The 15,153-nt window shown below is 43.7% G+C and overlaps 2 protein-coding genes and 1 non-coding gene across 8 annotated transcripts in view; 2 read left to right on the forward strand and 1 right to left on the reverse strand.

Annotated features, from left to right (window-relative positions):
* The first annotated feature begins 1,383 nt into the window (after positions 1 to 1,383).
* RPL30 (ribosomal protein L30) lies at positions 1,384 to 5,227 on the forward strand. The gene is made up of 5 exons (XM_063172006.1): positions 1,384 to 1,479; positions 1,568 to 1,617; positions 2,510 to 2,655; positions 3,744 to 3,874; positions 5,119 to 5,227. The coding sequence occupies exons 2-5, from the start codon at positions 1,597 to 1,599 to the stop codon at positions 5,166 to 5,168; spliced, it is 348 nt and encodes a 115-aa protein (XP_063028076.1). The 5' UTR covers positions 1,384 to 1,479; positions 1,568 to 1,596; the 3' UTR covers positions 5,169 to 5,227.
* LOC134431098 (small nucleolar RNA SNORA72) lies at positions 4,746 to 4,880 on the forward strand. Its single transcript, XR_010030938.1, has one exon. It is a non-coding gene; the product is annotated as a small nucleolar RNA SNORA72 (small nucleolar RNA).
* Positions 5,228 to 6,736: 1,509 nt separating the features above from the next.
* Positions 6,737 to 15,153, reverse strand: part of MATN2 (matrilin 2) — a 68,333-nt gene continuing 59,916 nt past the window's right edge. For 4 of the 6 annotated variants that reach the window (XM_063171980.1, XM_063171995.1, XM_063171973.1 and 1 more), the window contains 5 exons: positions 14,773 to 14,925; positions 10,748 to 10,819; positions 10,144 to 10,248; positions 9,807 to 9,902; positions 6,737 to 7,046 (listed from right to left, as the gene is read on the reverse strand). In XM_063171980.1, the coding sequence (XP_063028050.1) occupies positions 6,994 to 7,046; positions 9,807 to 9,902; positions 10,144 to 10,248; positions 10,748 to 10,819; positions 14,773 to 14,925 (479 nt within the window). In that variant the 3' untranslated portion in view covers positions 6,737 to 6,993. The remainder of the gene's footprint in view (positions 7,047 to 9,806; positions 9,903 to 10,143; positions 10,249 to 10,747; positions 10,820 to 14,772; positions 14,926 to 15,153) is intronic. The other 2 variants (XM_063171970.1, XM_063171987.1) reach the window with 2 other exon arrangements.

Raw genomic sequence — 15,153 nt, forward strand, 5'->3', positions numbered from 1 at the left:
CGGGCCCAAGTCTATTCCCAGGCTCATTGGCTGGTTTCATGAAAGAAACCTGTCTGTGGGCTTAGGCTCGGGCTCATCCCGGAGCTGTGTCCCATTGGGACAGGCCTGTCATGCAGGACTGGGGCCTGTCAGGGGCTGTCATGCAGGGCAGAGGGCAGGAGCTGCTGCTTCAGGGAGGCAGTGTGGACAGCAGGGACACGGGGCAGACCACCACATGTCCTCTGTGCTGGTACTTTGCATTGCCCTAGAGATTTACCTTCTCCATCCCACCATTTCCCCCATCAGCCCTGTGTCAGAAGTGACAGTCCCAGGGACCCTGTTCTGGTGACATCCCACCCGGAGTACTGTGCTCAGCTCTGGGGTCCCCAGCACAGGAAGGACATTGACCTGTCAGACCGAGTGCACAGGAAGCCACCAAGATGATTACAGGGGTGGAGCTATGAGGAAAGGCTGAGAGAGTTGGGATTGCTCAGTCTGGGAAAGAAAAGGCTTTGGGATGATCTGATTGTGGCCTTTAGGATAACCTGATTGTGACCTTCCAGGACCTGAAGGGAGCCCACAGGAAAGATGGACTTTTTTTTACAAGAGCATGTACTGCTAGTGACAAGAGAAAGGGGAATGGCTTTAAACAGAGAAAGTAGTTTTACATTAGATATTGGGAAGAAGCCCTTTACTGTGAGGGTGGCGAAGACACTGGTAGAGGTGCTATGGACACAGCCCGACCCTGTGAGGTATTCAAGGCCAGGTGGCACGGGGCTCTGAGCAAGCTGGTTTAGCAGAAGATGGCATGGCAGCGGGGCTGGAACTAGGTCAGCTTCAAGGTCCCTAGCAATCCAGGCCATTCCGTGATTCCATGATGGGAGGCTCAGGCCGCTACGGCTCTTCTCGCATCAGCTCCTGAAGCCTTCCGCGAGGCTGTGATGTGTAACATGCGTTAATGCCCCTCTGCGGAACGAGGGAAGTGTAGGCATGGGAAAGGGCGGGAGCCGGCCCCGCCGCCGAGCCGGCCCCGCCGCCGAGCCGGCCCCGCCGCCGAGCCGGCCCCGCCGCCGAGCCGGCCCCGCCGCCGAGCCGGCCCCGCCGCCGAGCCGGCCCCGCCGCCGAGCCGGCCCCGCCGCCGAGCCGGCCCCGCCGCCGAGCCGGCCCCGCCGCCGAGCCGGCCCCGCCGCCGAGCCGGCCCCGCCGCCGAGCCGGCCCCGCCGCCGAGCCGGCCCCGCCCACACACTCTAAGCGCCTCCTCTCGTTCAGCCAGGCCACGCCTACATTAACTCAAGACCCGCCCCCACACAGTGTAGCCCCGCCCACTCCGGACAAGGCCCCGCCCCTCCCGGGGCCGCCGCCGTCGTTCGGGCGCATTGGCAGCCGTGGGGCGGGGCGGGGTGTGAGTGGCTCTCGCGAGAGCTGCCGCGGTCTTCGCGCGGTGCTTGCCGGGCGCTCTTTCCTTTCTGGCGGCCCGGCCATCTTGGCGGCGCGTCTGCGGTGAGCGGGGCCGGGCCGGGGGCGCGGGGGCCGCTGCGGGCGCTGCTGCCGGGTTCTGACCGCTCCCCTCCATCCCCCTGTGTTCCAGGTACCGCCCGAGCCGCGCGAGGCAGCAACATGGTGGCCGCCAAGAAGACGGTGAGTGAGAGCGGGGCCGCGCCGGGCGCACGTGGCGGCGGAGCGGCCGGGCAGCGCCCTGGTGCGCGGGGGGACCCCGGCGTGGCCTGGCTTGGGGGCCGGGGGTGCTGGGGGGCCCCTGGGCACGGCCCATCGCGGCCCTCAGAGCTCGGGCCGTGCCCTCCTGCCACTGGCCGCGCCCCTGGGCCGCCTCCCGCTGCGCTCGGTGTCCTCGGGTACCTCCGTGCGATGTCCCGGGGGCTTGCAGAGCTCCTGAGCTGGCTGCAGGGAGGGAGAGGTGGTGCCGAGGGGGTCCTAGTGCGGGTGGAGTTCAGGTTTTGCCTTTCCTGCCATGTTCTGGCCTTTCTCTTACAGTGGCTCTGACAGATCTGAGTTTCTTGGTCAGAGGTGGTGATTTCGTCCGTCAGATGCGCCTAACCTGTTGTCATGAGCATCACGCTCCCCTGTTGTAATATCAGTTCGATATCGCACAGAATTCCTTCTTTCTGCTGCTCCATGTAGCGTTGTCAGTGTGTGCCCTGGGGAGAGACAGGCTCTGAACCTGGCTTAGATTTGCAAGGCCTTGACCAGCAGAGCTTGACAAGAGCTTGTCAGATACATGCAGATGTCACCGATTTATGTAGATAGCAGCAACAGTGCTTTGAGGTGTATTTTTGTATTGAGAGATGTGGGGATAAGAAAGGACTTTCTGAACTTGTGAAAACACAGTATCAGCAATGCCCCTGTCCATGAGCTTTCTTATACTCTGGTGAGTGACTGGCCTTTCCTATTCCATGTTTCAGATTATAGGGAGGTTATGAAAAGTGCATGTATTTGAAATTTCTCTATTGTGTTCCCCATTGTTTTGAAAAGCGCGGAGTAACACAATAACATTTCTTTACATCTTTTTCAGAAAAAGTCCCTGGAGTCCATCAACTCCAGGCTTCAGCTGGTTATGAAAAGTGGCAAATATGTGCTTGGGTACAAACAAACTCTGAAAATGATTCGTCAGGGCAAAGCCAAGTTGGTCATCCTTGCCAACAACTGTCCTGCTTTGAGGTAAGCAGATGTGGGAGAAAACAATTCCGAGATGGGCTCTTTGTACAAATGCAGTTTGTGCTTCGTGCTAATTGCTCCAGAGACTTAATACAGAGGACTTTGCTGGCGTGTTCTAGAGTGCTCTGAAATTTGTTTAGTAGTTTGCTGTGTAATGATTTCAAGTCTAGAAGTGTTGAAATGCTTCCTGGTGTTTTTCTGGCTTTCTGATTCAAGGAGTTTGCACTAGAGAAAGTCATGGAAGCTTTTCACACTTGATAGCGTTCACTAAGAGTGTAATGGGGCTGAATTCCTATGTTTTTCCAAGGTAGTATATTGGAAAATAATTTTATAGCTAGAAAAACTGATGACAGATTTAAAATATTTGAAGCACTTCGCCGAAGTTATTTATAAATTTGGGGTCCTGGCCAGTGAAACTGATTTTTTGAGAATGTAATTTGTACTAGTATCATGATGTTTTCCTCATTGAATACCTGGGCCCTTTCTGTTGTTGAGGGATATTGACAGGCTCAAGACAATGTCAGTGCACAACCCAGAAATTAGATACTTGAGAAATAGCTAGAGTGTTGCAGTGGGCAGCAGTCCCCAGTATTAGTGGGGATCTGAAAATGGTTGGGAAACAGTATTGACTGCTAGACTGTCCTGGTGGAAGTCAAAAGAGAGGGCAGCATAGGTGGACTTTTTGTTTTAAATTAAAATACATGGTTCCTTTCTCAGCTGCAACACCTGTGCCTCTCTGTTCAGCATCTGGTCACCACTGGCCATCAATATTAACTCTTACTTTATGCACTTTGGCACCTAAAGAAAGGCCTTCCAGAGGTCTGCAAGTGCTGAATCCTTCTACCATGTAGAAATGAGCCTGAGTAGGAGCAGCCTGAAGTGTTTGTTGTTGCCAACCTTCAGCAGACATCTAAATAAAGGTTCCTGAGCCACAGTGTGGAGTGATGCTGCCTCACAAGAAACAGCTCTGTTTCTCTGGGTGGGAAGGAAAAGTTGAGGGTTAAGTGTGGTAGGAGTTAAAGCTGCTCTCTCTGTATTGCAGTTGTCAGAATTGTTTGTGGTCATGTTAACACCCAGTTTTTGGATTTCAGAAAATCAGAGATCGAGTACTACGCTATGCTTGCTAAGACTGGTGTCCATCATTATAGTGGGAACAACATTGAGTTGGGCACAGCGTGTGGAAAATACTACAGAGTGTGCACACTGGCCATCATTGACCCAGGTAATTCCCTCCTGCAGTGTAGAGGAGGTGTCTGTGGATCCTCCCTTCTCCTGTGAGTTGCAGCACTGAGCAAGGAATGAGCAGGAGTGATGACACACTTGACTGCATTTTTCCATCAGGTTTAATACTTAAAATTTTCTCTGACCAAGATCCTGTTCTTTTGTGAGTCCAAGGTTCTCAGAACCTGGAAGCATTGCTGCATCTCTTGCACATAACTCTTTTACTGCTGAGCCCTGTGAGCATTTTGTCTGCTTGTCAGTCTGTAGGGAGGTTTTGGTGTCTGGGAAGCAACTATGTGGGACCTTTTTCCGAACCCATCAGCTAGGACATGGGCTTGCACAACATACTGTTTACAACAGCCCTGTTTGACTGTTCTTAGTCTGAGACAAAGGGTTGTGACTTGTCCTGCTTCCCAGAATAGTATATAGAAAAATAACCAACAGGCAGGTGGATATTCATCAAGGGAATGAGAATCACGTTAAATGCTTCATTTTAAAACTACATTTGTATGTAATTAGTGTGGTTTGGTAACAGTGTTTGTCCCAGAGAGTTGCTCAGATTCCTTATATAGAATGCTAAGTAGGTGACTTCCCATCCTCTTTCCAGAATGTTTTAAGAGAAGAGTCAATCCCTTGTTCTGTTTGTTGACCAGAATGCATACACATAGGTTTAATGATTCCTGTAATGACTTTAACCAGCTGTTCCCCAAGTCACAATGAATGATTTGAATTTCCTACTGCTTCAGGAAACTTTATTTAGCTTGCTTGTATTCAAATAGCAGCTGTAAACTTAATTGTCAGAATGTCACTTTCAGGTTTGGTTTTGGGTGGGGTGGGAGCTGTAAGTCAGTCCCAATGCTCTGGAGCTGACAATGCGAATATTCTCGCTGTCCTGATATCTCTGTGATCAGGGGAGGCTAGACATTCGCTAGAGTAAAACTATGCATTGTGTCCTCCAGGACTAGATTGCTGTTTTAGTCCTGGCTTTGTACATGCTGGTGACAGGTGCGTAATTACTGGAAAATACTGTGCTTGGATTAGAAAAACACAGTTACAAGTATTCTTTATTATTGATTTTATCAGAATTATTTGTTTTTTCCTAAGCAGACTGTCTGTTCTTTTAGGTTGTTTTCTTTTTCTAGAATCACTGTTGTGATTTTATGAGTAGGGGGTGTTTTTCTTACTTTTATTCCAAAAATCATCTTCCCATGGGTGCTCTTCTAACAATACATTTTTGTTTTACAGGTGATTCTGACATCATTAGAAGCATGCCAGAACAAACCAGTGAGAAGTAAATGCTGTAAAGGTGTTATTTCTACAATAAAACTGGTTACAGATCTCTTTTAAAGAAAAATTTGTATTATACTTTTGTTGGTTTTAGGGAACAAACTATATAAATGAAGATTCATTACCACTGCTGTGCTTCTTGTTCTGTTAGAAATAACCTTCACATGGCAAAATTGCTGTTCTTTCTGTAGGCATTGTGGATCTGAGGAGGTAAGTGAAGGAAGGCTTGATCATGGCAAGTATGGTGCCAAATCCCAATGGGCTGGGGCTCCCTTAATGTTTGCTTGTGGAGTGCTAATGCAAACAAAAGCCATAACATAAGGGACAGTAGCAAATTTGGGATGTTGGTGGGGAACCCTAAGGGTTTATTTATGTTCAATATTTCACACTGTTTTTACCTAGTGAATCAAGTAGAATGTGGATCAGTTCCTTTGTCTTTTCCATCCAAGAGTACATACCTGTAAAAGGACAAACGGGATATAGCTTCTAGATGTATAGGCTTTCAGTAAGATACCAGTTAACTTCACAAAGCTGTTTTTAAATCAGTAGCCTTTTTTTTTTTTTTTTTTTTTTTTTTTTAAGTTTTCTGAAGATACTGGAGACAGATGAGCTGGTGTTCTCAAGGCAATTGCTGAGAATGTCAGTATCTTAGAGATTTGTGCCTGTTTTGTTTGATACCGTGACTGCAGGATGTTCCTTATTACTAGGGATTGTTAATTGAGGTGGCAGTGATTTTCTGACATGGTAAAAACAAACACCTAATGAAAATCAGGATGTACCTGTAACCCCGCAAAATTCCGCAGTATGCCAAAGCATGAGGTATCTTTCAAAGCTTGCTGTTGTATATCCATGTACACTCACCAGCTTGTCTGACATCAGTTAATCACTTAAGTTTTACTGCAACTACTTCTGTTATAAAGTGAGTGAAGTTTGGTGTTTCCATTTGGAGATAGTCAAGAGGCAAACTCTGAGGTGTGTCAGAGCAAAGGAGGAAGTGCTGGTATATTTACCTATTAAACCACAGATCTGGATGAGTTGCAGTCAAGGGAAGGGAGTGAGACTTGAAGGTACTTCGAGTGGCCAGAATAGAAGCAGTTTGTTTGGTTTTGTTTGTGTTTTAGTGTTTGACAGGTGTGCAGCTAGCTGAATTGACCAAGTAATATTTTCAGAATTAATATACTACTTGCATTCAGGAAAGTTAGAGAATCAGTGAATACTGACAAAAGGACAGCAGGGAGAAGTTGGGTAGTCTAGACATAAGGAAAAGGTTTTGAAACTTCAAGTTGTGATGCCCTGATAACCCAGCAGACTTCTCACTTTGGTAATTTAATTCCATTACAGTTTAAACACAAATGTGTAACTACATTTTTACTTCCTATTCATTCCAGTAGTAACTTTTTTGAAGAATCCAAGTCAATCCTAATGGCTGTGAATGCTGTCTCACTTGTTCTGTGTATGTCTGTACATAGAACTATATACATACACAATCTCTGTGCTTAAAATGCTAGGAGTGGAGGAGGGAAATACAGAAAAGCAAGTCAAATTCATACCCTAAAAATACTTCAAAACATGGAGGTTTCATTTCAAAAAATAACACCATTTTATTATTTTGCATAGCTTATTTCAGTTCTGCTTAATTAGAACTTCTGCTAGTTACTAAATTGTTTATATAAAATTATCAACATTTTTATCTGCAATCAATGCAAGACAACACATGGCATATAAATGCAAGGATCCAGAATATTCTTTTCAACTTCAGACACAAAGAAAGAAAATAGCTCTGACAAGTTTGTATGTATAAATATACAGTGTAGTGTACGCTTCAAATTCTGATCAGTATTTTAGTCTGTTTTCCAAGTCTTCCATTCTCTTCGTCATTTCTTCCAGTAGATAAAAGTTAAGGAAAGAGAGCTACTGATAAAAATGCATTAAAAAGTCAGCTACCTGATTGCTATGGTCCATAAACATTCTCATTTCTCCTCTTACAATCCCAGTAGTTTCTCATACACTAATCCCCTTTATTTTCTTCTGATGTGATCAGCTGAGTTGAGAAAGCTGTGTGAAGCCCCATTATTTAACAGGTTTACCTTGACATGGAGTTCAGACTGTAGCTTATTAAAAAGGCTGGTTCTACAAATTGATTGCTTTTCTCCATTTTAAAGTGAGGGTAAATATTTATCTAGTTAATGCTGTTTAAAACTGTTTCACTTAATCATGTGGAAAACTGCACATAACTGGCAGTAGATTATAGAACTCTGGGGCTCTGAGACCCCAGTAAGAATGTCTGCTCCTCATGATCTGTTCCTGTCCACAATTGTGGCAGTGGTTTCCAGACAAATGTGGAATAGAGCACAACAAACTCCGTGGGATCTAGGGCTGGTTCCAGTTACAGTAAGAAGCTGTAGCAATACAAAGTAGTGTACAGTATCCCTTTCCTGATAAGCACTTCCAGTTGGCAGGAATGCTGTCTCCTGCAGGAAGATGCTGGACCGGTACTGTTTACTTCAGGCCCTCTGAGTGCCATGGAAAGGCTGCAGCCAGGGGAAGCTGAGAGGAAGAGGAGGCCTAGCATCAAGTGAGATGTGAAGTCACTGAGATCTACCTCAGAAGGATGAATTTGCTGCACCCCACTCCTTGCTTGTTTGACTAGAGTCTTGATTTCAACATTTTAACGTATTGCACAAGGGAAAATGGAGAACTGGGCATATTAATTGGGATCTTTGACACATTGCTGTTAGGAATTTTTAGGGCAGACAGGCAAATAGAACTTGGCCTCTTGAGTTTGGCCAGAACAGCTACGTGTACTGTCCTCATTGTCAGCAGGAAAATCTCTTGCTAGTAAGGAGCAAGGGTGTGTGTCTTGCTTTTGTGGGTGTTCAGTCTGCCTGGACATTGGGTTTGGTAATTGCTCATCTGTCTGCTGTGGCAAGCTTACTCTGCACAGGAGCACCATGTGAACTGCATTTTCTTCAGCCATTTTTCTCAAGTGTTCACAGAGGCAAAGTTGAAACAGTGAAACTGCACTCAACTTACTGATAGAAGTTAGTGTAGCTGGATACAAAACAGTTTGGACTGGTCACTCTGAATTTGTATTGTGTAACTGGAGCTACTTATGTAGCCAGTTCTCCGTCTTCCACCCCCCAGATCTCTGGATGAGGACTAGCCAGCAGTCTGCAGTTACCAAGGACTAGTGTAGCACCTCATACCTGAGCTTGCTCTTGAGATAAGGCAGAGAAATTAGGTTTGTAATAAAGACGAAACTGGATTGTTCATACTCTTCAAAGCAGTGGCTGCACAGTGCTCTGAGGAAGTGCTTAGCACTGTTCTTATCAAAATTCCTAGTCTCTGGTTCAGTGTTGACAGATTTTCTATTACCTTGAGCCATTGGAGTAAAAATCACAGTTGCCTGCTCAAATGGTAAAGTAAAAAAGCACACGTTGCTAAGCTTCTAAGCTTAGTAACTAAGTTCTTTGAGTAAGCTCAGAGCTCCTCACAGCCCACTGCAAGAGACTGTGGTAAAGAGCTTCTGAAGGGGCAAGAATTGGTCTCCTTTCTCGTTAGCATGCAGGCTGGAATGCTGCATGTCATGTAACACTTAAAGATGTGGGAAATAACCTAGAAGTTTTTCTCCAAAGTTGTTGGAAGAAGTCCTATCAGAGCAGTATGTGTGTTGATGAACATTTGAAGCACCTAGCAATAACCTTACATGATGGCTTTCTCCTCTTTTATGAAATCTGCTTTGCATGGAGTAATTTAATTAAGTGATTAGAACATAATTCCTTAAAGTGTCTGCCATGTTCTGCATCAGGTTACCAGTCACCAAGGGCTCTGCTTGCCTCCCTCTGCACTGACAGTTCACAGTCTGAAGCTGTTCCTGTCTAGGAAGCACAGTGATGAGCTGTGGGGATCACTGCACTCTTCTGTGCAGAGAGTAAGTGCTTACTGCTCTTGCACACATTTACACGAGTAGAAAATGTGATGTTTTGTTAGCGTTTATTTGATCAGAAGCAGCTTTCATGAATTTGCCTGCATAAATAGTGCACAATGAGTTGTATTGCCAGTTTGCTGCTGTTTCCTGAGATGCGGATTTGCAGGCAGGGTAAAGGCTGCTGCACTAGCAGCTCCCTTGAAATAGACTGAGTGGCAGAAGCTAGTGATCTGCACTTTGCTAACTTTTATCTGCATTTCTTTTAATGCGAGATTAACCAAACCTGAGTCCTCTGATTTCCTCCTTATCTAGAGTATGGTTTTAAATGACTCACTGCATATGTGCCTCACCAAGGAGTTCAGCAGGGAAACCTGTAGTCTGTAAATGCTATTTCAGTAGCATCTGAAGAAGTAACCCAAAACAAAGCATGTTAGTCTTGAATTTGACCAGTTGTTTCTTTGCTATTCCTGAAAGTGTTTACTGTAAGGAGTTATTAAAATTCAAGATCCTTGTTAATATTTTTGTTCCTTCTATGAAGAAGAAGCAGATTAAAAGTTAAAGGCTTTGCTTATTGGCAACTATTACGTAGTTTAGATTTTCATAACAATAAACTGTTTTTAGCTATGGAGGCAGTTTAGACTTGATCCAAAACCATGTAGTTTGTTTTAACCTGCCTTTCTTATCTTACCTGTAAGAAGCAGTTACTCAGAAAGGATATATCGCTGGGTGAGTTTTCTTACTTCACTGGTTGCATAGTTCTGGAATGTCACAAGGTTTTCACACTTGCACTGGTCATTGTCTTTTGAGGCTTTTGCTGAAAAAGAGAAACACTTAAGTATAGGCTAAATGCTGAATAAATTGAATAGAATGGAGAGGAAATGACAAGGCATTATGAATGCAGAGCAGGTTTATTACAGCTGCCTGTTCTCAAAACAGGTCAACATCCCAAGGAACACCCTGAGGCAGATTCTGTTGGTACTGGAAAACAGTACACAATATGTAGTCTTCCATGTTCAAAGAACAGTGGGTTGTTCTAAACAAAGGAACCCAATTACCTGTTGTTGAGTGGATGTGACTGTCTTCAAAAAGATACTTGTGATGTACTGCAAGATGTGGACAGTCAATGACATCTGTGATGGCTATTGTGGTTGATTCAGGTCCTGCAGGAAACCCCCCCCAACACTCTGAAAATCAGACCCACTAAATGATAATTTTTTTTTTCTACTTGCATGCACTGAGTTCTCCTTAATTAATAGGTAATTCACTCATTCAAGGAAAGGATTAGGGATACAAAGCTATGAAGGAACCAGGCTGTTAGGCTGTATTTACTGTATACATAAGTTGTGGGTTGCAAAACTGAAAAGGAATTGTGAAGGTTCCTGTGAAAAACAGAAGTGATTGAAAGCTGAACATGCTTTAGATGTGAAGCCCAGTGTTGAAATACAAGCTTCCCCATGAAGTATTTCATTCAGATGATATAAGAAGCATGCAGCCATGCTTTTGTTACAGTGAATCTCCATTTTTCACATTGCAGAGTGACTCAGAGGGGCGAGGAGGCAGGGACATGGGATAAACCATTTTAGCTGAATTGTGAGAGTTCTCTACAGAAGGCAGCATGAAAAGGCAGCAGGAGAGGACACTTGAGTTAAAACAGCCAACCTGAAGGCTGTGGACCAGTCCTATGAAGCCTCCCAGATGATGCATCCTGCTGGTGAGGTGACTCTCTCAAGGCTGGTAGATAGAAATTTCCAAAGGAAATGATATCACAAAAGAGCAATAAAAATGTTCACATTCCCCACAATTGATGTTTCTTGCCAGTAGCTTGATATTTGTCTCTCATAACACATGGAGAATGCCTCATACCTGTGCAATTTAGAAGAGGTCCAGTGTTGAAACTCCACAATTTGCCCTTCAACTCAGACTATCAGAATAACTCCTCCAAAACCAAAGTGATTGTTTAATAATAGTGAAGCAATCTGAAATGATAGCAATCTACTTTGTGTCCTACAATGAAAATTCTTTCATGTTTCATTATCATCCATCATCCTTTGGGGTGAACTGAATAAGAACATTGCTTGGAGAAAGAAAAAGTTTCTTCCTGTCCTTCAGTTTTCTTCTTCATAATGGGAAACATTGATCAGGGAGTTGGGAGTTTTTAGGTGAGAAGGGTGCAGCAGAGTCTATTTGGTACACTACAGGCAAAAAATACACCCACGTTTTTAATTCATGAAGCACAGCCTTTAAAATGTAAGGATTTATTTCAGAGTGCACACCCCGATCTTTTCAGTCAAGAGATGGAGAGGAAACAGAAACCTGTTGGGAGGCAGAACGGCCGCCATTGTGTGCCCTGCCCCTTTCCTGCCGCCAGAGGGCAGCGTGGAGGCGGCTGCGGCTCCTCAGGCACGGCTCCTTCCCCAGGAAATGAACACTTCACCTTCCACTGACTCCGGGCCCTTCATGGCCGAGAGGGGCTGAAGAGCAGGTATTTAACAACTGCACGTGACCGATGATGCCAGGGTGATGGAGCATCTGGGACACAGACACAGCTCTGGAAGCCAGAGCCCCTTCCCTAAAAGTGAATGCATGGGGGTAAAAGGTGACAATGCAAACTTGCACCATATACCATGAAGATGCAGTAGGGAGGTGGAAGATGCTTCTGTGACATCCAACTTTGCTATAACTATTGGGTTCCTTGCTGGTTTAGTCAGTTTTGACAGATGCATAATAATATACAGCTGTGCTAAATTGCACTGGGAAGGAGATGAGGCCGTTTTGAGTGGAGGTTGAAAGTACTGAGCATGAATATCAGGGAAGAACAGATGAGTGGTTGAATAAGGAGACCAGAGATCAAGCAGGAGAACTACAATATTTATATAGAGAGCTATAGATATCTCAGTCTGCATGGGAACCAGCTGCTGGAAGGAACTCGGATTTTGGAGAACAGTTCAGGGCAGAGAGGTGTGGGATGAGATCACAAGGGAATGAAACGAACGAGAAACAGAGTCTAGCTGAAGAATGATCAAATGGGAACAAGGATGGTGAAGATTTCTGTTGTAGGAGCAATGGAGAAGGTAAGATGAATTTTGAGTGTTTGACCCTGGGTAATGACTTGCTCTAGAAGTTGTTCAGGAGCTGCAAGCTAATGAGGGGCTTGTTTAGGAAGGGCAGAGGAACTGACCTGAAGTGTTTGAGCTTTGGACACTGGGCTGGTATGGATATGTAATTAGGGACAGAAAAATGACAGATGCACTGGTGGAGGTGTGGCAGGAGGTCTCCAGTTTGGAATAGCAATTTGGGCATTTAAGAAACTTCTCTTCAGGCTTGAAGAATAGTTGGGGCTCTAAGATTTCTGATCTCATTGCCTCTGTGAAGCTGAATAAACACACAAGTAGTGACAGAGGCTGATCACCCTGAATCCCGTAGTGAAGTCAGTGCAATGAATAAATTTGTGGGGGAACAATGCTGAAATTGGATGTTGATTTTTAGTGTTCTGTTTTGTAAAAAAAATACAGGTAATTTGTTAGGAGGAGCCTGTGAGAGTGTCATCAAAAGCAGAATCTGAATATTTGCTGAACTGAAAACTATCCACAATTTGGAAGGAGAACAGAATGTTAACCAGCTGGCTGCTGAGTACTGTCATCTGATCAGGGCTGGGGTCTTGTGACAAAAATAGTATATGACCATGTAATTAAAAGCTCCCACAATGCACATGCCCAGGGCTGAAGCTGCAATCATATTGAGTGTGTATTATGTATGACATTGCTGGAGCCTCGTTAGTGCTTCCAGTCAGATGAGAAATTAACATGAACCAAGGCAGTGAATGGGAACCTTCCAATTGAATTCCTTTTAATAAGAGGCAAGAGGGAAAAAAACCCCTCCTTTTTTGCCTTTACTACTAGTCATCAAGAATAATTAATAGTAATCAGCAGCTATTTTACAAGGCAGAATAAAAGAAAAAAGCTTAACCCTCAAAGAAACATTTGGAGAACTTCTACTTTAGCTGGAAACATGCAGTGCATCCACAGCTGGGATTAGGGATGAGAGGCTCTGTGGATCTCCTACTGTCCTCACAAGGTGCAGCCTCAGAAGACCTCAGCTAAGGACCAAAGATGGAGTAAAGACAAAAGTCATTGCTATTGCAAAGGAGGAGAAAAATGGCACTGTATACAACAGAAGGAATTAAAAAAAAAAGAACTTTTAGATTATGTAACAGGTTTGGAGGCAGAATTTCTGGTGGAGTGAGTTGATGAGTAATAGGTAGTTCTGGAGTGTCCAGAAAAACCAGGCTGGTCAGTCCTCAGTTCACAGGTGTGAGGCATTCATTGCCTGTTGTTGAGAGAGGGGCAGGCCAGAAGCTGAAGCACCAGTGCTGCCCAGTTACTGGAGGTATAGACAAGAAACTGCCACAAAGGGGCAGGATTTACTTCTTTTTTATTATTTTAAATAATGTAGTTAAAAGGAAAAAAAATGTGGTTGCTAACCACTGTTGTGGGTATCTGAAGGATGCATTTCCATCCCTGAGCTCTGGAGTTTGCTGGTCAGTGAGAGTTATTATACTGGGGTTTGCTAATGAGTGAGAATTATTGTTCTGGCTGCCAGATAGTTTTGGGTTTGGCTTCTCCAAAAGCTTTTAAGATGACATGCTGTCATTGGAAGATTGTCTGCCTAATAAGGTTAATTGAACTGACTTTGCTTTATGTTATCATTTAGTATTTCAGAAAGATGAAACTAGGACTTCTTAGGACTGAAGGACAAAGAGTATGCAAGCTAAGAAACATCCTCAAAGTCTTTTTTACAGATTCTTTCTTGAGATCTGTATAAAGAAATGTCCCACAGCTAATTTTATACAATAATGTAAAAAAAAAGAAAAAAAAAAGGGCAGCATCTGTTTTGATTTAATTTCAAGAAAAACAACCAGATAAAATCTAGTGAAAATTAAATAATCTTGCACAATTCTATTCTTATGACTAACATCATGCCATGTGTTGTTTCTGAATTTTGTTTCAGGTACCAGTTTGAATGTGCAAAAAAATACTGAGTCTTGGAAATGTGTGAGTGGGAGAGATATGCTGTCCTCTGTCTGGCTCCATAGCTTTCATCTCAGCTCAGATTCCCCCTTCCCCTTGCAAAACTTCATCTGGGAATGTTTATATAAAAGCTGTTTGTTCCTGAGTGAAGAAGGGTGCTTTCTAAAACAAACCTTCCACATTTGTGCAGCAAAACTCAGAGCTTGTGCAAAACTGACATCCACTCTTTGTAGCTGTGAATGGATGTTCAATGAACTATTTTTAGTCTATAAATACACACTACAGGTCTTGATGATTTATTTTGCTGTGTTTTAGGTTTTTGCTGCTGATCTTAGGATTTTTTTTAAATTCTCATTAAGGTATTACAAATCCCTGATTATTTTCCCACATTCCCAATGAAATAGATCATGTTTATTTGGTGGAGTGGGGTTCATTGCATGGCTAACTTAACCAGAGAAAAAGAAAAGAGAAGAAGCGATTAATTCTTCTAGGCGTAGAATTGTACATTTTATGCAATGTTCATGAAAATAAAGGGAAGATAATTTACCCAGTGATTGATTAACAGTATATATTCTTCATGTATTAAAGAGTAGAAAAATCCAAAAAGCAAAACACCTGAAAACATTTACTTCTATAAGGAAAATGGATTTTTGTTACCTTCACAGATTTGGGCTCTTAGCTCTTCACTTATGTCCTCCAGAGCTGTGAAATCCTCAGCATAGAAGAGATGTTTATATGATGGCTCAGAAGCAATTTCCAGCAGTTCTTCCTCAATTGCTTTTCCTATTCCAATGGCATAGATGATTATACCTGGATTCAAAAGAAATTGCACATACTTATTATTTCAGCAGTTCTAACTCTAAGCACTTGTTTGTCCATGAAAGGAAAATAAGAGAGAAAGGGAGAGCCCAAGAAATGTATATTATATGTAACTTTAAAATCAGTGAAGAGGGTTAATATGTTGTAATTACTGGGAGATTTGCAAAACTCTCTTGTTTGCTGTAATTTGACATACAGTTTTTGTGTTAAAGAGATGAC

The sequence above is a fragment of the Melospiza melodia genome, chromosome 1 (genome assembly GCF_035770615.1).
Source record: "Melospiza melodia melodia isolate bMelMel2 chromosome 1, bMelMel2.pri, whole genome shotgun sequence".
In the NCBI taxonomy this organism is placed as follows: domain Eukaryota; kingdom Metazoa; phylum Chordata; class Aves; order Passeriformes; family Passerellidae; genus Melospiza; species Melospiza melodia.